This window comes from Anolis carolinensis, chromosome 2 (assembly GCF_035594765.1).
Source record: "Anolis carolinensis isolate JA03-04 chromosome 2, rAnoCar3.1.pri, whole genome shotgun sequence".
In the NCBI taxonomy this organism is placed as follows: domain Eukaryota; kingdom Metazoa; phylum Chordata; class Lepidosauria; order Squamata; family Dactyloidae; genus Anolis; species Anolis carolinensis.
In genome coordinates, this window is record NC_085842.1 from 286,506,363 (window position 1) to 286,529,709 (window position 23,347).

The 23,347-nt window shown below is 39.4% G+C and overlaps 1 protein-coding gene across 1 annotated transcript in view; it reads right to left on the bottom strand.

Annotated features, from left to right (window-relative positions):
* Positions 1-3,896: 3,896 nt before the first annotated feature.
* znf366 (zinc finger protein 366) overlaps positions 3,897-23,347 on the bottom strand; it is a 28,010-nt gene continuing 8,559 nt past the window's right edge. Inside the window, exons 2-7 of the mRNA XM_003216323.4 lie at positions 21,633-21,764; positions 20,831-20,899; positions 18,701-20,020; positions 16,948-17,139; positions 9,132-9,306; positions 3,897-7,310 (exon numbers count right to left, since the gene is read on the bottom strand). Coding sequence (XP_003216371.2) covers positions 6,784-7,310; positions 9,132-9,306; positions 16,948-17,139; positions 18,701-19,990 — 2,184 coding nt within the window. The 5' untranslated portion in view covers positions 19,991-20,020; positions 20,831-20,899; positions 21,633-21,764 and the 3' untranslated portion in view covers positions 3,897-6,783. The remainder of the gene's footprint in view (positions 7,311-9,131; positions 9,307-16,947; positions 17,140-18,700; positions 20,021-20,830; positions 20,900-21,632; positions 21,765-23,347) is intronic.

The following is a 23,347-nucleotide window of genomic DNA, read 5'->3' on the forward strand; positions in this document are numbered from 1 at the left end:
TCAGGTGCCAACATCAACAGGCTCAGTGCTCACGTACACCTTGGGTTCAGTTTTGAAAAATAACTCCACATGTGATTCATCTATAGCTGTATGTACAATTTTATTGTAAAACCAGTGCAGTTAGGTAGCATTAATAGCGAGGGTTCGTGAAAACACATGTATTAATACAGTGAGGATGTACATGGGGAAGATGGTTCCCCCAGATATTGTTAGGTTACAGCTCTCATTGTCCTTGCATGTTGGGCATCCTATCTGGAGCTGATTTGAATTAGAATCCAACAACATCTGAAGAACCACCAGTTCTCCAGCCCTGGTCTAGTTCTTGATTCCTTAAAGCTTAAACAAGTTGCAGCTATGTAGGCTTATCTTGTTATTGTTGTTTGATCTCATTATTTTCTATGAACTGCTACAAGGTCAGATGAATGGGTTTTAGAGTCAATAGAGCCACTAGAAGTAAAGCTGGTACACTGAGGCTGTCATACTTTGTGCACATCTTGACAAAATGTGACTGCTTGGAAATTTACTATTTTGATAAAGCGCTCATATTCCTCAGGGATTGAGGTGATTGATATGGTCTTGTCATCTAACTTATCTGAGAATTTAAACAAATCTGCCTTTATGCAGTTGAATCTTCATTTAAATTGAACTTCCTGAGCCCTTATAGTTGGAAACAAATGACATATTATCAGCTGATGCTGTGTGTTTGGTAATGATGATTATGCATGGTAAAGTAGAAGGCAGTAGAATGATGGTTGGATTGAATCTAAGAAGCTACAGCCCTGAGTTTGCAAGACCTGAGCAGAACAATTGATGATTAGGGTTCTTGGAGGTTTCAAAAGTCCTGAAGATGACTTAAACAACAACAAATAGATTATTCAATTTTTATGTGGAGAATTGTGCTATAGCCATGCCACACTGTGAGAAATTAAGCAAAACAAGGTCAGTGATCTGGCCTCTCTCTGCACATCCAGATGTCAAATCTTCATGTACACACAGTGTCATATTGATCAATTTTGAGGTGCAGGTGCTTATTATGACATTCCTCACAGCTACATAACCATGGGAGAGCCAGTGTAGCAATGTGATTTGAGGGCTGGACCAGGATGTCGGGAAACTAGGCAGAACTGAAATGGAAAAAGAGATCTGAGATCATCTACCAGCTTTTCCAGGTGGAGATCCAGCTTGAGATGCTGCTTCTTTCTCCTTGGGCGTTTACTGCAGCCAGTAAACACCCAAGGGGCTTGGAAGCTTTTTATGGAAAGGGAGTAGATGTTGTGGAAGAAGGTATCTCCTTCCACAATGTCCAAAAAAGGACAGGCACATGTATAGCCCCTGGTTACATTTGTATACATCACTAATAAGATTCTATCCAAAGTATGTACAAATGAAAGTCTGCTTAAGCAGTGGATTAGGTTTTGAGCTACCGTACTTCTTACCAGGCCAACTTCAGAATCCCAAAGGAACCCCATTCACGTTTAACTGAAACCATGAAATAAGTAAATTGTGAAAATGTTGCTCAAGTGTTGTTTTTTTCCATTAAAATTATTGTTGAAGCTAGCAAAGAGGAAATGCCGAGAGCCACTGATACTGAGCAGCACAGGACTGTGCTGGTCACTCCCAGCTATCAAAGACACAGAGCTTCCTCCACATGCTGAATGCTTTTAAAGTGCCCATAAAACATACAATCAAATTCTTTCCCCCTTTATGTGGTTCCCTGAAATGAACTGTGGCACAGAACTACAATTACTAACCTTTGCCTCAAATCTATCCTGTTACTGCTATGTACTCTTTTTCATGTGACTGTTCATAGCAAACCCTTCTAATTCACAACTCTATCGAGATATGGGCATTTCTAGTTCTGGTGTTCCAGGTTGTTTTAAGATTAGCATGATTTGGAAGGAAGTTCCAATATAATAATTTGTGTTGCTTCCAGGCCAACATTTCTATTTGCCAGAATGAAAGAGTTGCCTCAGCCAGCAGATGCTACAAGGTGGTAGCTTGAGGCTGAAAAAGAGATCTATGTGTCATACAGTCTGTAATGTGTCCTTAAGATACCCTGCTATCTTCAGTAGCTGTGGAGGACATTGTACCATGATCAATGCTGAAAAAAGATCCCGCTGTTGCTGTTCCAGTTGGCTTGGACACATAGATGGAAAAGGTATCCACCTTGTTTTTCGCCTCAGACAGTGAAATAGACAGGCACCTGCTATGCCTATTAAGTCGGTCTTCCTCGTGTTGGCTAATTGTTGGATGAAGCCATCTTCTATGTCTGTTGTTGTCCATCTTCAGGAATAGTAGGAGAAGTAATAGATATATCAAGGACCTCACAGTAACCACTTTGCTTGGAATAAGTGGAGCATTCCTTACTTTCAGTGATAAAGAACTGTTTTTCCTAGGATCTGACCCATGAACAGTTGTTGCAGTGTCACCATCATCATGCTCCTAATTGCTTTTTGCATGACAATGATCAGAATCTGCAGCCAGCATTTCCACTGGGCATGGTGGCAGGTGGATTTGCAGCAACTAAAGTCCAAACAAGGAACTTTTCCAAGTTCTTACTTATCAGGCCTCCCTTTCATTTTCTCAAACCAAGTACAGTAAGTATCTCTTTAAGAAGGTATTCTTTTTTCCTGGAGATGTTTGGACTGAATATTGTCTAGTTATCAGCAAATATACTCAGAAGAAAAATAACCATGCAGTATTCCATTCTTCAGCAAATAGTTCCAGGGACATTGAACATGTTGCCTGTTTTGTTTTTACCAGTTTTTGGTGATCACTTATGATTTTGGTAATGATTTGTCATCCAAAAAGATGAGAAAAAGATGGCACAAGAAGAAAGTTTGCATAATTCAAAATATAAGTGTAGGTGCACATTTAGAAAGAATGATACAATTTAGCAACTGTGGTTTTGAAACAGTTCTTTTACTGCCCTTGCAACAGTTCCTTCATGGTAAAAGAGTCCAGCACTTTGAACCGTGCAATATTACTGATCATATTTTCTCCTTCTCCAGGCTGTGTGTGTGTGTGTGTTTGTGTGTGGGTGGGGTTTGAGAATTGTAGTCCAAAAAAGTAACTCTTAAAAGTTCAGGTAATTGGTGCTTCTCTGGGACCTTTTGGGAGAGTTGGCAAGGTGTTGCTTTAGTGCAGGCATGGGCAAACTTTGGCCTCCAGGTGTTTTGGACTTCAACTCCCACCAGTCCTAACAGCTGGCCTGGTAGGAATTTCTAACAGCTGGTAGGCTGTTAGGAGTTGTGGGAGTTGAAGTCCAAACCACCTGGAGGGCCAAAGTTTGCCCATGCCTGCTTTAGTGGGAGGTTTTTCTCCAACCTTTCCTTGGGGCATTCTGAATTGGAGCTTGCCAATGGCAGAGTCAAGGTCACTGGTACATGACAATCCATGCCTGCAAAGCTTCCTACAGATGCACTGGAGCCACTGACAGTGGTTAAACTTAAGCGTTTGAGCAATTTCCTTTTATGATGCTACATAAAATGTTTAAGATGTGTATAAAAAGTTAGATGTGTATTATTTCCCCACACGTTATTTCCAAAACCCACATAATACTTTGGCATTCAGGTAAAGCTGTGTACAGTTTCTTCCAACACTGCAATTCCTTTTCTTGGATTTCTCTTCTCGGTTCTTTTTGTCAGAATGCATTCAGCATTATGGAGGACTAGAAGAGACAAAATATAATTCTTGCTTCGCTAATATTAATGGTTTTTCTGTTTTAATTTGCCTGTGCTTTATAAACTGGAAAAAAACAAAGAGATCCATAATAGTTTGTGTATTCTTATAGTTTGGGATAATGTAGCTCCATTTGTGAAGGAAATTGACATTGCAATTGTTGACTTAAGGGGATAGAGATGGTTGGGGTTGCTGACAAAAAGTTCGACAATGCATTTGGTATAATATTTATTTGTTTTAAATTAATAAAATAATATTTTACATGTAACTTTCTGCTGAGCTACTGGCTATCAAAAACTATGCTGAAACTTTCATAGGATTTCCCTTGTTTACAGCACACTCACCCACATATCCCAATATACAGATACAAGAATACAAATGCTTAATGCTGTTACTTATTTCTCCCCAAACGATATTATTCAATGCTTTCTTTGGTGTTATAAATATTGTATTTGAAATAGAACCTTTATAGATGTGAGTCATCTACAACCAAATGCAAAAACTACAAAAACAATAAGATGGAGAACCAATATGAAAATTTTAACAGAAGATCAGCTTCAGAAAATCAACTTGGAGATACATAATTTAGCTAAAATATGTCAAAATAACCTTTTTTTAAAAAGGGGGAAAGAATCATAACCATGTAAAACAAATTCATCTAATTATTTGAGGTTTGATCTTTTTTCACATTAAGGGTAAAATTAAATTTATAATCTAAGGCCATTCTAAGAAGATCTTAGGAAAAGGTGGCTTGAGATGTCACAATAAATCAGAGCTCGGCCTTCATATTGTGCACCAGCTTATTCTGGACACAGGAGACTTCCAAATGCATCTGAGCTCTCCTGAGTCAGCTGTTATAAGACCAAACTCATTTGTTAATTGATCATCATGTTACTGATACCCTTTGTTGTCCTAGCCACATCCTTTCAACATGAGCTGCGATCAATATTTCCTTTGCATTTTCCACTTGTCTGATCTGTTCTGCTGCACCTGGCAAAATCCTACTGAGCTTCCCAGAATCTCTGTGCTGTGTGCTCTTAGGTATTTTGATTCTGAACTGCACAGTTGCATCTCTAACAATACAGACTTATCATTATCAAGGCCCAGAAAATCTTGCTTGCTCTCAAAGAATTATGAATGCTGCCATTTTGTGAGAATACTGGTGCTAGATAGTTTAAGTTAATTCAACAGGCCTAGACGTAAGATAGATTATTTAGTTAAACGTGTTATTATAGGTGCACATCCAGATCCTATCAGGCTGTATGATGAAACTGGTCATTTACTCAAAGGAATTCATAGCTATAGAACAGTGGTTCCCAACCTTTGAGCCTCCAGGTGTTTTGGACTTCAACTCCCAGAAATCCCAGCCAGCTTACCAGCTGTTAGGAAGTGTGGGAGGTGAAGTCCAAAACACCTGGAGGCCCAAAGGTTGGGAACCACTGCTATAGAACATAATGCTCTGACCTAATATTAGGAGAGGAGCAAGGTTAGAATAATTAAATATGTCCTTGCATTGAATGTACAGATTTTAAAAATGCATATAGCATGAAGGGATGTAGTAGGGTATGCGGAGAGAATTGTGCAGACTGAGGCAGGCATGGAGAAAACATTTAATCCTCTATTTCCCTGGTGCCATACTAAAGAAGGGCCCTTCTCTAGAATGTCAATGTGAAACCAACTTGAAAGTGAAAGTTTTTCTTTGGAATGACAAGAAGGAAAAAAGAAATCAAATTCGTTGATATCCCTGTAAGTCAGTGGTTTTCAATCTGTGGGTCTCCAGATGTTTTGGCCTTCAACTCCCAGAGATCCTAACCACTGGTAAACTGGCTGGGATTTCTGGGAGTTGTAGGCCAAAACACCCGGCGATCCACAGGTTGAAAATCACTGCTGTAAGTACTCGTATTACCTTAAAAATAATCTTGGCAATTGTAGAGGAATCTTCTCTTTATGTCTTATTATATTATTAGGAAATTGCTTCATTCTCAAGACACGTAACTTGGCATGAGGGTCGATAGCTTTCACCATGTTTTTAGAGTGGCCCCTCCAAAAGCTGAAAACCTCTACAGTAGGACAATTCTTAAGTGGCCAAAGGAATTCTAGGATGCTTAACCTGATAATTTGCTAGCCAAGCCATTGCTGTCATGTAAAGTTGCTGCTCAAGATTTAATCATGTAGGAACAAATCAACCTGAGGCAACTTTCTAGGACTACTCGCAAGCCTCCCTAGACTCCAACCCAAACAAATTCCTGAAAGTGTAATATTATGACTCTAGTTGCTATCCTATCATATGGAATGCTAGGGTTTGTAGTTTTGTGACGCCAAAGAGCTCTCTGGCAGAGGGTTTTGTATATTCCTCCCTAAACTGCAAATCCCAAGATTCCATAGAATAAAATCATGACATTTAAAGTGGAGCCACAATGGCGCTATAAAATGAGAGGGCCACTGGAATGACATTTAAGTCCATGAAAGCCTAAAATGAAGGTATTTCAACTGAATCTATACTGGAGATAATGCAATATTTATTGAGTCTATGTTGTAGATAATACAGTTTGTTCCTTACATGACAGTGTGTTAGGAAAATGGTGAAGAGATCTGGCCTGTCCTACATATATAACAGAAAAGGTTACCTCCCGAGACAGTGGACTGCTGCATTGCGGGGTTTGGGTCAGGGTGGCCATCTTTGATTGCTCTCCTGTGTACCAAGCTCCCTCCATATGAACAAAACTAAAACAAACCTAACACATCTTAGTGAAGTGACTTTTAGATGGAAACAATTCAAATATGTGACCCATCTTATGTACTCTACTCAAGCTGCCGCCTTACCAATCTTCCATATCATCCAGCTGCATTCATAGGCAGGGTCAGAATGCTCGAACTGAATACAGGAACAGGCTTATAGACTGGATTAATATCTATGATATTATTACATAAAGACAAAGTAAATTAACAGTTGAATGATAAGTGAAAATTATCTTAAATAGTATCTACTAATTTATGCTTGTTCTCTTCTTATCATTTGCCAGTCCTGGTGAATTCCAGCTCATGCTAAAGAAACCTATTGATTAACATCTGTTTTCAAAGAGTAAGTTAACATGTGTCCATTTAGATACCGAGAAAAACATTTTGGTTTTCCATTTTCCTTTCCAGTAGTTCCTTTAAACTCTTATTTCTGTGTCGAAAATATAAGTAATCAGAGAGAGACTGAGTAAGCCTGTCATTTTCAAAATGACTGAAGCTCAGGCGTTCTTCACTGTCGTCCATAAAGTCTCTCTCTGCCTGGCTTTCTTTCCTTCTGCTTTCCTTCTTCTCCTCAAGTTCCCCATTCAGTCCCTTCTCTTTCCCGTTGTTGTAGGGCTCTCTGAAGTCTTTCATGTGATATTGTGACTGACTAGGAAGATCTTGCATTAAATACGGATCGTTGCTGTAGTACATGCCAGGGCTGTACCGTCCTGCCTCGTAGCAGTTGTCTTCCTCTTCCTCATGACACGAGCTCCCCTTGGCACTCTCACCATCAGAGTGAATGGAAAGCCCTTTCTCTTGGCTTTTTTGAGAAAGGTCAAAGGGTTCTTCCTGTTCCAGGTCTCTTGACACATCCATTTCTGATGCTCTCATTCGATCCTTTCCAAGTCCTGTAAGCATTTTTGAAAAGACAGGGAGAAATACACATAGGGAAAGATTAATTTCTTAACAGAAACCGTAACAGCCCATTTTGCATTTTCAGGCAGAATCTTTTAGCCATTTTCTACCTACTTTTTTCAATTAATGGGGGAAGGTAAAGACTAGGTCTCCTGGTGGTTAACTAGGCTTCCCAAGTATGGTGAAAATAGCATTAATTCCAGTATTGCTTCGGTACGCCTTTAAAACTTCTTTGTAAAGTCTATATATGTGCATGTGTATGTATGAAAGGCAAATGTGCAGTGTTATATATTTGGCTGTAATATAATTCAGAGCAAGTATTTTCTTATCAATTCCAAAAGCAATTGCCAACTTGCTGTGTGAAGTTTGCAGCATGGTCATTTCTCCTCTGTGCTGATGGGGAAAAATATATGTAAGGAAACATACTCAAAGATGTAGCCTTTGTGACCCATTCTGTAGGATGTGTTACAGCTAATGGTCAATATTAATTAGTATAGTCATATTAATTTGAATATCCATCTATTCTCTAACGGTATAGAGGTGCTCAAACACATTAAGTAGAATGTTTGAAATAAAATGTATATCATTCCATTTTATGTATCAAATCACATCTAGGTATTATTATTTTATAAATGTAACAATGCATGGAGCCAAGGTAAAATAAGCTATCATATTTTATCCTGATTAACAGTTGGTAGCTGTAAGATGAAGAGTATAAAGTTTACAACTAAGCATTTCATGTTGTTCTTGCCATGATCCTGAACCAATGGTTTTAGATACAAGTTTGTTGTGTGCAGTGACTTCTAATGATACCTGGTAGTCCTTTAAAAATCAGAACATCTGTGGGCAGGAACAAACTTTGCCTCTTAATTGCTTGCTATTTAGGTACAGTTGTGGTTGATTCCCCCCATATCAGCAGGGTGTAAATGTGCTCTGGGTTTTAATCTGAACTTGAAAGGAGTTATCCTGATCTGGAGAAAATTTCAGCTCTTTAAGTAGCCCCCTTGAAGTTCAGACTGTGGTTGGATCTACACTGCCATATAATCCAGTTTCTGCTTTGAACTGGATTATACAAGTCCATAGATAGATAGATAATCTGGGTTCAGAAAATTGATTATATGGCAATGTAAATGGGGCCTTAGGGTGTATCTAAAACTGTAGAATTAATGAAATTTGACTTCAAACTGCATTAATGGGGTAACAACCACAAAGGGAATTAACCACAATTACTATAGTTCAGTGCTATGGAATTATGGAATCGTTGGTGCTTCACCAAACGATATAGTATTGATACACAGCAATTAAAACAGAGTCAAACTACCTTAAATCTACAGTGCAGATGTACCCTTGATATCAGAAAAGGTTCTCCACCACATTCACGTAGAAGACACCAGCTACCATTGTTCAATGGTGTTTCTTTCATCAGTGCTGTAATGGATGACCATGCAGTTTGTCCTCACAATTTGTGACTTTGGTACAACAACTTGGCAAGACCTGGGGTAGTTAGCTTTGGGGTGATCAGCAACAAAGGAGCAAATTGTGCCCACCATGTTGCATCTACCCAAATCTAGCCACGTGTTTTTGGCACTTGAGGAAGAAACCCCTACTCGTTCCCTGGTGGTACAATAATGAAATTAAACTAAATGGAAGTTAGCAACTCCCAATTTTCTGGGGGTTTTGCCTGATATCCCAACCTGGTGCCTGAATAGCTGCCTCGCTTTGCCTGATGATTGTTGTGCACAAAATGCCTTTCAGATATTATACTTGATATTATTAAATCTACAATAAAATCAACTAAGTTGACAGTAATTTACCTTGAGCACGAAATCCTCTTTCCATGACTCCATGCTTGACTTTCATGTGTCTTGTAAGGTTCCCCTTCAAGGTGAATTTGCTGGGACAGTAGAGGCATTTGAATGGCTTGCTGTCTGAATGCAAGTGCATGTGCCCCATTAAATTGTGCATCCGATTAAATTCTTTTCCGCACAGCTGTCAAAAGAGCAATGACAATCACAGTGATTTATTCTGCAGATACACCTTCCAGAAAAGACCATTTTAGTTATTTGAGGCAACAGACTTCTGCAGCTGAAACAACTTCTCAATATTTTGGCAACCTAACATTCAACATTGAGTTTTGAAAGAAATCCGAACACTTTCTCTTGTTTTTAAGCCCATCAGAAGCCCAGTTCCATCGTTTCTTCAAAGCTTGGCTCCTGTGTATGAATAAACTTAATGAATTAAGTTTATTTCTTTATTAGTTATATTTTCATCCCATTTTTTCTCATGCACATGAGCTTCTTCCTCCCCATTTTTTCCTGTTAGGAAGTTTAGGCTGCAATAGAGTGACTGGCCCAAGGTCACCCAATGGTTTACATGGCTCAGTGGACACTAGAATCCAGATCTTCTAAACACATGTCCAGCACTCTAACCACAGCACCACAGAGGTTCCAAGTGCAGCACTAGTAAATGTGATAAAAAGCATTTTCATGGATTGTATGATTTTAATGTGATGAAGCCACATGGACAGTATGATCCTACAAGTGTCTGACATAGTCACCATGCTATGTAAAATATCTTTACAAACTGGTCAGAAGGTTTGCAAGACTGAAAAATCCAGAGAATGGTGTGCCCAAAAATGGTAAGGTTGTTGTTGTGTGCCTTCAAGTCATTTTCAAACTATGACACTCTTCAGATGACCCTGAGAATGTGTAACTTGCCTAAGATCACCCAATGAGTTTTCATGGCCAAGTGAGGAATCGAAAGATAGTCTATAGAGCCCTAGTTCAATGCTCCAATGGTAAGATCATGGTTTGGGATGCCAAGGTGTCTTAGAAATAAAATTGCTCTGGTCTTCCTCAGCTAATCAACAGCCCCATCTACACTGACACCAAACTGTATTGTATAGTGTGTTTATTTTATGCGTTGTTTTAGGCACTTTGTGCAATATGTAAGCTGCCCCGGGTCCCTTTGCGGAGATGGAGGTGGGGTACAAAAATTAAGTTGTTATTATTATCAATATTATAACTGTTATTATTATATGGAAGTATAGATGTGGCCAGAATTGTGAAGGATAAGTCAAAAGTTCACTTAGCTAGGAAAGTACTTTTTTGTACTTTTGCTCCTCAGGCAACTTTGCTCAGACTAGTTGGAGAAAAAGCAATGGAAAAAGCTTTCCGTAAGAGATGTTTTACAAAAGACATCTAAATACTATGGATGCGTCCTTTATTGTTTCTGATTCTCTTTAAATAACAGGGTGTAGGAAGGAACAGGTAGGAAAGCAGTTAGTCATCCACAATATTGCTGGATTTGGAAATCTGTGTGCAATATATTTTCTTAAAGAGGCATTTGACTGTGGCAGCTTGTTGAATCTACGTAGGTTTGTAGCAGTGTAATGCTAGTAATAAGTGTTGTTAAGTCTGGAGTTTTAGAAACCCAGAAGGCCTTTAATATGAAGTACAGCATTGGTTCAGATGGATTCCCACATCCTAAGGATGTGGCCTTTGGAATGTCTGGAATGCAGAAGGAAAACAAAACAAATGAAGAGAACAGTTGTGCATTTCCTCTCTAGGCCTCCTGACGCCTCCTTTTCTCAATTACTCTTTGATTGGGCCAAATCAGCCTCACCCAAAGCCATTCTTTCACAACTTCTCAAACATTTCCCCTTCAGAGTCCTTAAAAGTGCACATGATCTTCAAAAATTGCCTTTGTTGGGGTGGGGGGATACCTTTTGGGTGTTATAGGAAAGAAGAAGCATGAATTCTACCTGAGCATGCTGTTTTCACGTAAGGTGTGGCAGGAGTTCTCCCTGTGCTTGGAAAGCTAATCTTTAAAACAATTTGCTCAGTTACCCACTATGATCTTTCAAAAGTAGTCCACTGATCTTCCTTGTTACAAGAATGAAAGCAAATAACTAATTACTTTACTCATTGTACTCATTACTTTTTCATAACTTTGTGATACTTTTTTGGAAGGGCATAAAACTTGAAAATTTAATCTCATTATGGTTTTTCACAATGACAGTGGAAAGTAACCAGAAATTGTTACTTCTTATAGCAATTAAATACATCTCTTTTTCATCATGTTTCTTTTGCAATTTTATTTTTAAACACCCTCCTATTACCCCAACCTCCTTATCAACAAATTACATACAGCTCTTACTTGGAACACAGGGCCCTTCCAGACAGGCTCTATATCACAGGATCTGATCCCAGGTTTTCTGCTTATGCCAGATTATCAGGCAGTGCGGACTCATATACTCCAGTTTAAAGCAGAAAACATGGGATCATATCCTGGGATATAGGGCCTATCTGGAAGGGCCCTTAATATTTTCAATCTTTGGTGGACTGTTGGGCCCAGCAACTAATCCCTCTTGCCTTGTCAATCCTCATGAATTTATTGATTTCTCAAAACATTTTAAATTGTTCCATTCAAGAAGATGCTGATATGATGGACAAGATAATCAAAGCACCCCATGGTAGTCAAAGTGGAATCATACTGTCATAACTGCTCAGTGTGAAGGGGACCCATATTCCTCTTCCAAGATCAGAGCTCTATTATTTTTGTTTCATGATTTCATAGTTATCCCATGGCCGCTATTGCCAAGACCATAACAAGACAATGTAAAACAAAACAAAAACACAGAAATGTAGCAATATATTAAAGCAAAGAAAGCAGTCAGTATGATGAACTCAACCAGCCAATTTAAACAGCTGAAAAAGTTAAAATCTTTTGAACTGGCTGAAATAATTGCAGTACTGCAGTAATCCCATCTCTTCTGAAAGATAAAATGCTCAAGACCTGGCAAGGAGCTTCTTATGTTTGATGGTAAGCTTTCTTATGATGACACAGCCTATATCCTCCTTATGCATAAACACCACTTATCTAGTGACAGACAGCAAAGATTCAAATCTGAATTTAGGTCCACTAAAGTTAGTTATTGTTGTTATTTACTATCCAGTAAGCTTCAATTTATGGAGACTGTATTTCCATGAGTCTTGGTCATCAGCAACCTTGCTCAGATCTTGCAAACTGAGGCTCATGGCTTCCTTAGTTAGATCAATCCATCTGTAATATCATTTTCCTCTTTTCCTATTGCTTTCCATTTTACCAAGCTTTATCACTTTTTCCAATGTCATGTTGTTTCATTATTTGTCTCATGATAGGTCCCTATAATTGAAATGAAATGTATATGGAACTTTTTGGGCACCACTATTCTGTTTTTGACTAAAAAATGGTATGTTAAATTTCTATCATCTCAAAAGCTAAACTAAGTTATAGTGGTACAGATAGTGAGTTTAAGACAATGTCATTTGAAGGATTCTGTTTGGTCATTACAAAAAGACTGCCACTCACTTAGGTTGCATCTGCACTATATAACTAATGCAGTTTTGTTGCCACTTTAACTGCCATGGCTCAATGTTATGAAATCATGGGGGTTGTAGTTTCAAAAGGGCTTTTGCCTTTTCTGTCAAATAGTACTAGTGCCTCATCAAACTATAAATTCCATCAATCCATAGCAACGAGCCATGGCTGTTAAAGTGATGTCAAACTGAATTAATTCTATGGTGTGGATGCACCCTTAGAGGGCTTTTGAAAGGTATTAGATAAATTCATGGACTACAGATCTATCATCAGATAACAGCTGTCAAAATCCTTTTTTTTAAAGGCAAATGTTGTTAATGTAATACAATTCAGTCTAATTAATGTTACATAGCTAAAACACATACTATATTACTGCTGCTCAGTGGATTTAGGTAGGACTTGGGTTGAACTACCCTGGAATTAACATTGAGAAAACGTTAAACAAGTACAGCATTTTGTAAAAGAAAGGTCATAGCCCATCAGGAGATATTGAATAAGCATAAACCCTCTTTATTCCAAAAGTCCACATTAACAAAAATCAATGATAAAGGGTTTTTAAAAAATAAAATAAAATAAACAATTTGGACAAAAACCTTTTCACTGAGATGTTTGCATGAAAAAATGATTGTGCTTCTAAGCAAATATCTACTCCGAAGAAGAAGAAATAACAATATAAAACATCAGGATGGGCTAACATGAAAGGCAGCAGGTAGCACTGTCTTCAGAAAGGAAAGGCCAAGGAAATGTAGTGCCAAAGGTTTTCTTCTGCTTTGGGGTGAGGCCACGCATGGTTTGTCTGTGCCGCTGTGATTAGCTTGGTCGGAAAGCTGGTGTTTTCTTTTGCTCTGAGAAACAAGGTGAAGAAAGCTGCAGCCTGCCGTGCGGGAGAAAGGCCACTGCTGTGCTGTCCTTCCCTTGTATTCTTCTTTAAGGGGAAAAAAATCTAGGGAAGGTTTAATAAGAAGGGTGTTCCTTTCCTGAAAGCAAGAGAGAGGTAGGGAGAGGGAGAAAGACTGTAAACTGTCCAAAAGGGCCGTGAGAAAACAGGAAGCTCTGAAAAGTACAAGAGAAAGCAAGATGAAATCTATTTGCAGGCCATTCCCGGGGGACACTGCAGGCCATTGTTAAGCGAGCCGTTCGTACAGCTATATCCTTCCTTCTGCTGAGGAGGAGCATGGTGCCAAAAAGGGGCTATCTGGTCATTGCCCTAACTTGCTGAATGCCAGCCAAAGAGTCTTTAACTGAGCCCAACTTCCTCAGGGCAAAGAGGGGCTCCAGATGTTGGCCTGTTGGATTTTCTGTTTTCTGAAATGCAGGAATCAACACCCCTAATTTTATTCTGATATATATATTCATTTAGTTGGTTGTTTTGTCAACTTCATTATCTATCTATCTATCTATCTATCTATCTATCTATCTATCTATCTATCTATCTATCGGTCATTACCAGCATTTTGTCAACTTAGAACCTGTTCTTTGGTTTACAAAACTCTCAAGCAGTAACATAAGTGAATACAGTGCTGGGAACAAAATTAGAAGCTGAGATTCTGTATCACAGAGATATGATGTAAAATTCCTGAAGCTGAAACTGCATCATATCTGTTGTCAAAGGCTTTCATGGCCGGGATCAGAGGGTTGTTGTGTGTTTTCTGGGCAGTATGGCCATGTTCTGGAACATGACCATACTGCCCGGAAAACACACAACAACCCTGCATCATATCTTCCTACCTCTTTCTTATCTCCACCTCCAACATGGCTAAGTGGTTGTTGATAATACAAGATACATCAGCAGAAGATATACAAGATACATCAGGCAAAGGTATTCTCCAGGAGGACCTCCCAAGGGTCCTCTGAAGGTCTAAGATATCATAATCATTCTCAAAGATCCTCTATTCTTCACCAACAATAATATAATGAACAGAGATGTGTTGTGTTCACCTCTGTTAGAGGTTTACATTTAAATTTGCCCGTTGTGTGAGGAGGTAGAGGAGAACAACTACTCTTAACAACCAAAAGGATGAATTATATGTGAGCATATTGAATTCACAGAGGTGAAATTCACTAACAGTATTCTTGACATTCTAATTTAGTGTTACTCAAAGTGCTGGTCTGCAAGCCGATGCTGGTTTGTGAGCCTTCAGCTTCTAGCCTACAGCACATTTCCAAGAATATGATGATTATAAGGCATTGTGCCAATTTCTGGTACACTGGATAGGGGATGATGGCTTGTCAATTCAGATAGCTTGAAAGGCATTGCTTTAATGGATGTTTTATTCACACTCCATACATTTGGATAATTTGACATGGCAGAAATGTGTTTTAGACTTGCAACCTTATCATGCAGGCCACTGAAATCATCATGGATCATGGTGAATCCATTGGTGCCTGTCGGGGAGCATGAAGAACCCATCGCCCCATGTCCTGCACCTCCCAACTCACCAATAAGCACATCCCACAGAGGAAAGTGTCGGCCACCTGTCTTCCCTCCATTGTTGCTGGTGCAACATGAGAAGACTTCTGTGTTGCCTCTGCAGCAGCATACACTACTTCCTTGATAGTTTAGCCATGGAGCCCCACCAGAACTAGTATTACATTGTGGGATGGGAGCCAGCAGGCTTCATGGCTAAACTGTCATTGAATCGGCATAGGCTGCCGAAATAAGCCCATCTGATGAGGTTGATAGAACCCAAAGCATAGCGGCATATTTGAAGCACTGTAACTCTAAGATCATCTGGAGAGCCCTTCTCTCTGTCCCACCACCTCTCGGGCTCATTTAGTGGGAACAAGAAAGAGTGCCCTCTCATAGAATCATAGAGTTGGAATAGACCACATGGGTCATCTAGTCCAACCCCCCACCATCCAGGAAAATCACAATGAAGCACACTTGACAGATTGTCATGCAGTCTCAGTTTAAAAGCCTCCAAAGAAAGAGTTTCTTAATGCCTGAGGAATCCCAGACTTTGGTGCAATTTCATATCAGTTATGGAAAACCATCAAGTGGCCCTGAACAAATCACATTCTCTCAGCTTCAAAGGAAAGCAGTGGCAAATATCCTCTAAATAAATATTACCAGCCCCTCTGCTTGATAGCCCCCCTCCCCAAAAAAACTGGAATCAATATGGAGGTACACCACAGCAACAACAACATAATATGATGGCATTGATAGATTTGCTAGATACATAATGCAATACTAGATAATACATAATAGTACAATGATAGAGGGCATTTTTGAGGAAATGCAACTTGCTACTAATTCTATGACTGAGCTAGTTTACACCTTACCAGTGCCAATGTACAAACTACACCCCTTTTTGAATAGCTATCTTCCTTATGGAAACTACAAAACTTAACTACAATTTCTTTGATGCAACATCAAGTATGCCTGCCATGTAATCCTTGGAAAGGAAAAGTTGTAAACTAGTCCTAACTGAACTTCATACTTTAGAGAGGGGGTTCCTTTCCTATGTAATAAGCAGGTTCTAAGTGATGGAAATGAAAACCGGTGGGTGACTTATTTAAAGGCAATTGCCAACAAACAGAATAGCTGGGAGCCAGCAACATTTGTGATATGATTAAAGAGTAGAATTCCAAATGTTTATTATTATTAATTTATCAGAAGGTTGTTATTTAGTTTACCACAAGTTTTTGGCTACTTGTACGTACAAAATAGATATAGGCATTTAAGAGACTGATCACTGATTATGTTCAAGTTAAACTGGAGTGTAATTTCAGAAAGATCTTGCTTGAAATATCATGACACCTAAACTAATTTTGGTAATATACTTCCTGCCCTAAAGTATGGACATCATTTGTATTTTATACCAATCTAATGTGCAGTAACAGCACGCATGGATTGATTCAAATGTTTAGCCAGTACATCAGATTGTTAAACATACTTGACCTCCCTTTGGGATGAAATGTGCTATGCAAATGTCAGATGTATTTATCATCAGCAGACTAGCAACTACATTAAGTGCTGTAAAAGTGCAGTTTCAAGATGAGGAACAAAAACTTGAAGGAAATAGAAAAACAAACTCTAAGATCCTAGTTTCAAAGAATCCTGGTTTAGAATAGGGAAGTAAGGCTGGGGGGGGGGGGCAAATATGAACATCTCAATGTTTTATTAGCCCCACATCTAACACCCAAGATCACATTCAACAGGGCTCTGTAATTACATGCATCTCCCTCTCTCCCCCATCATCTTACATACAGAGCAATTACTTGGGTGCCGTTTTGCTTCGCTAGTCTGGATCATTGAGAATTACTCACCTTACATTTGAAGGGCTTGACATCTGAGTGGACAATCATGTGGGCTTTGAGAGTCTGTTTTTGGACAAAGCTCTTGAAGCACAGGTGGCATTGGTAGGCTCTGATGTTGGTGTGAATTAAAACATGCCTTTTCATATTGGCAAGTAGTGTGAACTCCCGACCACAGATTCCACACTTGTGCTCTTTTACACCCTTAGAAAACATAATAGTAAGGTAACTATAGAGTATATGGCTATCACAAAAGAAATAATCCATTTATAATTGCTCACTAGTGGGAAAGACTGATAATCTATTCGGTTCTTGTCCTCTCTACTCCTTATGATGCCCATTAGAATGTTAACCAATAAAATTCCCACTAGTCTCACCCAGTATGGATAATGGGAAGTGACTGTGAAAAGTTTCAGTTCATGGTTGTCCATGGTTGCAAGCTAAAGATGCAATGGGGCACATCTTGAGTCTTGCTGCAGGAGGAAGGTGGCATGTAAATTAAATAAATAAAATAATAATAAAGAATGATAAAAGGGAATCCTATGTTCTAGAGCATGAAACCTATGGGTTTTCTGTACAGATAAAATTCTATTATAGACCTCAAAAACTCATACAAACTAACAACCAGCAGCACTAGGTGGCTTTTATGTCAATTGAACACTACATGTGCTACAGGATCTTTTTTCTACTAAGGAATTATAGCACTATGATTACACTTGAACTGTCACAATAACATTGTAGGGAATTTTTTAGGTTCTGGCTTAGCAAAGGGTGTTAGGAATTCTAAGCCAGAGAACTCCAGTGTCTCACCAACCTACAAATCCCAGGATTCCATAGAATATAACTGTGGCTGCTTTGAAGGCGGACCCATACTGCTATAATTGTGTGGTGTGAAAGGACCCAAGACTTTGAAAGAACATCCCAAAATATTAAACCTACTTTGAGCGTGCGTTTCAGCACCTGGGACAGCTCTATGAAGCTCAAATAAAAACTCAGAGCAGATTAGGGCATGAAAACTACCAGCTGCCATTAAGTGTAAGAAGCAATATATTTGCTTAATTAAACATATACTTTTCAGATAAAGGAGGTTATAAGTCTGAAAAGATGCCACAATACAGGCAAGACAGGTCTCTAAAATCCTATATATGTTTACTCTGAATTAAGCTCCACTGTTCCCAACCAAGTGTATATGTTAGTAACAGTAGTTAGAATAGCAGTCTAACCCTCCTCTATGTACCTATTCAGAAGCTAAGTCCCATCAAGTTCAGAGTAAGCACATGCTGTGGCACTTTAACTTCCAGTAACCCTAGTGGCAAAGTCAATGCAAAGAAATGCTGAAGTTGCCATTCCACAATATCTGGAGATGCCGCACAGTTCCCACTTCAGAGATGATGATGATGGCGACGGTGATGGTGATGATGATAATAATACTTTATTTATAGACTGCCCTATCTCTCTGGAGGGACTCAGAGTGCTTTCCAAGATAAATGATTGCAATTCAGTGCCTGTTCATCTCAGTTTATGAATACTTTAATAAACATGCCTTACCCTCAAATGACATGTTGAAACATAAAATAACAAAATTCAAAAGTCATAAAAGAGAGATATTGCTACTGGCCAATCATAATGCAGAAAATACATCATGCAAGCTTTACATGATGTATTTTCTGTAATTTGGTTGCCAAATAAAGATATTGCTCATTTGTGAATTTTGGATTTTGCTCTCTGTCATCCCATCATTTTGCAAACCCTGGTGCAGACCTACCTTATGAGTCAAAGCATGCTGCTTTAGGTGATGGGGCTGCACAAACTCCATGCCACATTCAGAACAGATGTATGGACGGATGTCCTTGTGCTTCATCATGTGGTTTTGCAGCTGGCTTGGGTACTGGAACGTTTTATCACACTCAGTGCAGTTGTATTGTATGGGTCCTCGGTGAGTGGTCAGGTGCCTCTTGAGCTGAGCCAGTGTTGGGAAGTCAAGGCCACACTCAATGCAAATGTTCTCCCGGCCATTCTCATGCTTGGATTCATGGGCTTTCAGTTCACTGGGGTAGGCAAAACCCCTCCCGCAGATCCTACAGCTGTAAGGTTTGACCTCACTGTGTTGCATCATGTGTCTTTTCAGGTGGCTTGTTTGGGTAAATGCCTTGTGACACACTTGGCACTTGTGAGGCCTGGTGCCCTGGTGGGTCAACATATGGGTGTGCAAGTGACTCAGCTGCTTGAAAAGCTTGCCACACCGGGAGCAAGCATGTGGTTTGATGCCACTGTGGCCCAAAATGTGAGTCACCAAGTTGTACTTGGATGTGTAAGACTTGTCACACATCGGACACTGCCAGCGTTTTTGTTCCCCTCCTACATCGACATAATAGCTATCGTCAATCTGGATGTTCACATCCACCCTTTCTACCTTCTGCTTATTTTCAGCATGTTCTCCTAGGTCAGCCCTTTGGAAGGGTGGCTGTGGAGGCCTTTGGGGTGGGAAGGGACTTCTAAAGTGAAAATTAGGTGGCATAATAAAAGGAAACATTAGGGCTGGATGAACTTTGGGATAGTATGGATAAGGGGTATGCAGAAATGGAGGTGGTCCAGGCCAAAGCACGCTGGGTTTAATAACTTCTTCCTTTATAGGCTGGGCTCCAAAGTGCTCCAAAGTTCTGTAGAACTGAAAACCAATATTACACAAGTCGATCATGTGGGCATTGTACTTTGGCTGTGGGTGGTGTTGCTGGAATAGGAAAGGAAAGCCAGGAGGAGATCCTCTGGCTGGATGATGTTCTGATCTTGGCAATGGGGACATGGGATCTTCTGGAGAGATGGTAGAAGGCATTTTTGTAGGCATGCTTTTGCGCTTACGAGATCCCCCTTCTAAAGCCCCCTGGAAATTCTCTTGTTCTATTGAAGGAGGACCATATCCACACTGGACATGCTGATTTCTGAATTCTTCATTGACAGGCGATGCTGTGTCTGACCTCACCAGTGGATCCAAGTAATGGGAGAAAGGAAAGTTCTGTATATCATCCATATTGCCTTGAGTGTCTTCTTTCTTCATTGTGGCAAAATCCCCTTGAATCGCCTATTCCTTGAAATAAACAGGAACAATGCTTAGAGCCCTTCTCTCTCTGCTTGCCATGTCTAAAAGCAAGGATGGTTAGGGATTTTATAATCCAATATCTATTTTTCAAAACTGCCTGTAAGACCTCTATTTTAGAAGTCTCTCTCCTGCTCAAGCAACTGTTAGTATCATCACCTCGTTTGTTGATGCTGATTGGAATAGCTTTTAGTAACAATGGATGAGGTGCAAGCAGTGAGGTGCAGAAAATGCTCCCAGCCACCAGGACAAGAAAGCAGATAGTTCTGAAAAGCTTTTTGATGGCAGCGGAGAGGCCAAAAACATTTTAGCCTCACTAAATGCTCCACATTTCAGCAGCCTCACAAAAAAGGCATGATATAGATTGGTTACCCATCTCTCATTAAGGAGCAAATCTCCATGTGGAGGTTAGGACATTATTCAATGGATGGGAAGGAAGTGGAGGAAAGGGTCTAGAAGAGTGGGAACTTGTCTTACCACAATAAGGTCCATTTTCAAGGATGGCCAGACATCCCACATTCTTTCCATTACTTCTTCCAGCCTTCCCTCACCCCCCCCCCCCTTTCTTAAATCAGGAGTCAGGTAAACACCTGAAAAAGGAGTCTTGTCTCAGTCTTTGCATGCTGGCAAGACAGATTCCCATGCATCATAAGGTGGCCTCTGTGGAACTCGTATTGGGCCAGCATGTGAAAACGGAGGGGAAACCGGGGGGGGGGGGGGGGGGGGGGGACGACTAGGTGAACGACTTACATGGGATAAGATCCTAAGTATAAGAATCAATAGTACAGCATTAGTACTTACATTAACTCATTTCCTTTGCACCAAATATGCTTAAGATGTTTTTGCATAGGCTCCAGAAGACATTTATGCCTAAACAATAAACAGAGAACAAGCAATTTTTAAATTGTGTTATATTGCAAAAGATGATACAATGACTGTATGTGTATGAGCAAAACTGAAATGACACTAATTTTGAAGCCAAGGTTCTATCATGACCTTATGATGCTAGGTCAAAAACAGTAACACTGTTGTCCTAGCTATTATTATTTTCTGAAATTTGTTATTTTGCAATTCTCATAGTTATTGTTGCAGTCATTTTCAAGTTATGGTGACCTTATCACAAAGTTTTCTTGGCAAGAGGGGATTTGTCATCGCCTTTCTCCGAGGCTGGGAAAGTGCAAGTTGCCCAAAGTTACACAATGGACTTCTGTGGCAGAGTGGCCATTCAAACCCTGATCTCCCAGTATCCTAGTCCAACATCAAACACCACCCCACATTGGCTCTCATTCTATATATAGACCTATACCCAATTACCAGTCCTATTTAAAATAGACTAGTTTACTCATTGACTGCTATTTTACTTTTTCTGTATGTTTGTTTTTCTGTTTTGTAGTTTAATTTTTATACTGCTTTATTTTATTTTATAATGCTTTAAGCACACAAAGAACATACAATGTACTAATATGTTTGACAAACTGTGATATGTTTTTATTAACATTAACATTAATAAAAAACGTAACAGGTAAAACAAGAGATGGGACTTAAGGTTGAAAAGAAGAGGGAATTTCAACACGTTTGTGTGTACGTACTCTATAACACTTACTAAAATGTCCTCTTCGCCCCAGTGGCAAAGTGTGTTAAAGCACTGAGCTGCTGAACTTGCAGACCGAAATGTCCCAGGTGCAAATCCCGGGAGCGGAGTGAGCGCCCGCTGTTAGCTCCAGCTTCTGCCAACCTAGAAGTTCGAAAACATGCCAATGTGAGTAGATTAATAGGTACTGCTCCAGTGGGAAAGTAACGGTGCTCCATGCAGTCATGCTGGCCACATGACCTTGGAGGTGTCTACGGACAACACCGGCTCTTCGGCTTAGAAATGGAGATGAGCACCAACCCCCAGAGTCAGACATGACTGGACTTAACATCAGGGGAAAACCTTTACCATTGACACAACTCTACCAGTCAATAACACAGATTGTTAGATTTTTTAAAACCCATATGACAATCTAATCTACCTTGAATTCAATGCTACACAATTACAGAAATTGTTTAGTCTTTAGACTTCTCTGACAAACAATGGTGGTGCTTTACAAAATTACAAATCCCAAGTTTCCATAGCAATGAGATAACAAATCTAGAAGCAAGTCAAGATAGAGGAGAACTTAGTTCAGCAGCATTAACCATTCTTGACACTAATTTAGACCAGACTGCTTGGCTTAAAATGGAAAGCAGGGACAGGGTTGAGTTGCATTAGCATTTTCATGAAAATGAGCCTCTAAACTCCAGTCTTCTGTAAAATATATTGTTTATTAATCTGTTCTGATAGGTTCTCTAAACATTAGCTTTTCTTTCTCATTGTGCACATTGAAGTTTTATTTTCAGCTAGGTGTGAAGTACAACCCCAAAATCCCTTAGGTCACCACTAAGTCAGATCAATAAACCACAGCAAATAAATGTTTTAATGAGCAAGACAAGACCATAATTTGTCCAAGCCTCCAGCTAAGAAATTGGTATGGCTCTGCTAATGAGTAAGGTTTCAAAAATTCGTATACTTCTACTAACGAGGCAGGTTTAATGACAAACTGCATATTTTTGTTAACAGCAGCTTCACATTGATGTCCTTTAAGAAGTCTTGGGTGAATGCCATTTGGCCTCATTTGCCCGTTTGCTCTGAAGCTGTACATTCATGTCAATTACTTCTAAAGCTTCAGCTATTGTTGGGCCTGTTAGAGAAAAATTCCTAAGATGCCCTTTCCAAATACAATTGTTTGGTTATGAGTCTCTCACACACTGAAAATGAACGGAAAAAGTTCTTCAACTTCCCTACTAGCTCCCTATCCACCATTGGCATTTATTTCACACATCTGTGTTACTGAAGTCATGCCACCTCCCTGACTTGCTTCCTGCTCTAAATATATTTAAGTAAATCTATGTTGTTGTTTCTATGCTTTTAATGTTCCATTTATTCTTCTCCCTTGTAAACAAGTCTGAACAAGGAAGGTACCTGCTTTGATATCCTCCCATTGGCAAATGAAAACTTTTCTATTTTAACAGTCATTTAAAAATGAACTGTAAAGATTTTAAAGGGTTTTATCAACCTATGTCAAAAAAGGTTTTTTTTTTAAGTTTTACCTTTTTATATAGTTTTATATAGTTTTTACAATAATAGTTGGTATATTGTTACACATGTCTTTTTAAGTGCTTTTAACTCTACTTTCAGTTTATATAATCTGTCTTAAATCCTAGCTTTTGGGAAGAGGTTGAAAAATGAATAGATGATGGCAGTTTGTGGATTCTGTTTGTTTATTTTTTCCCTTCTCT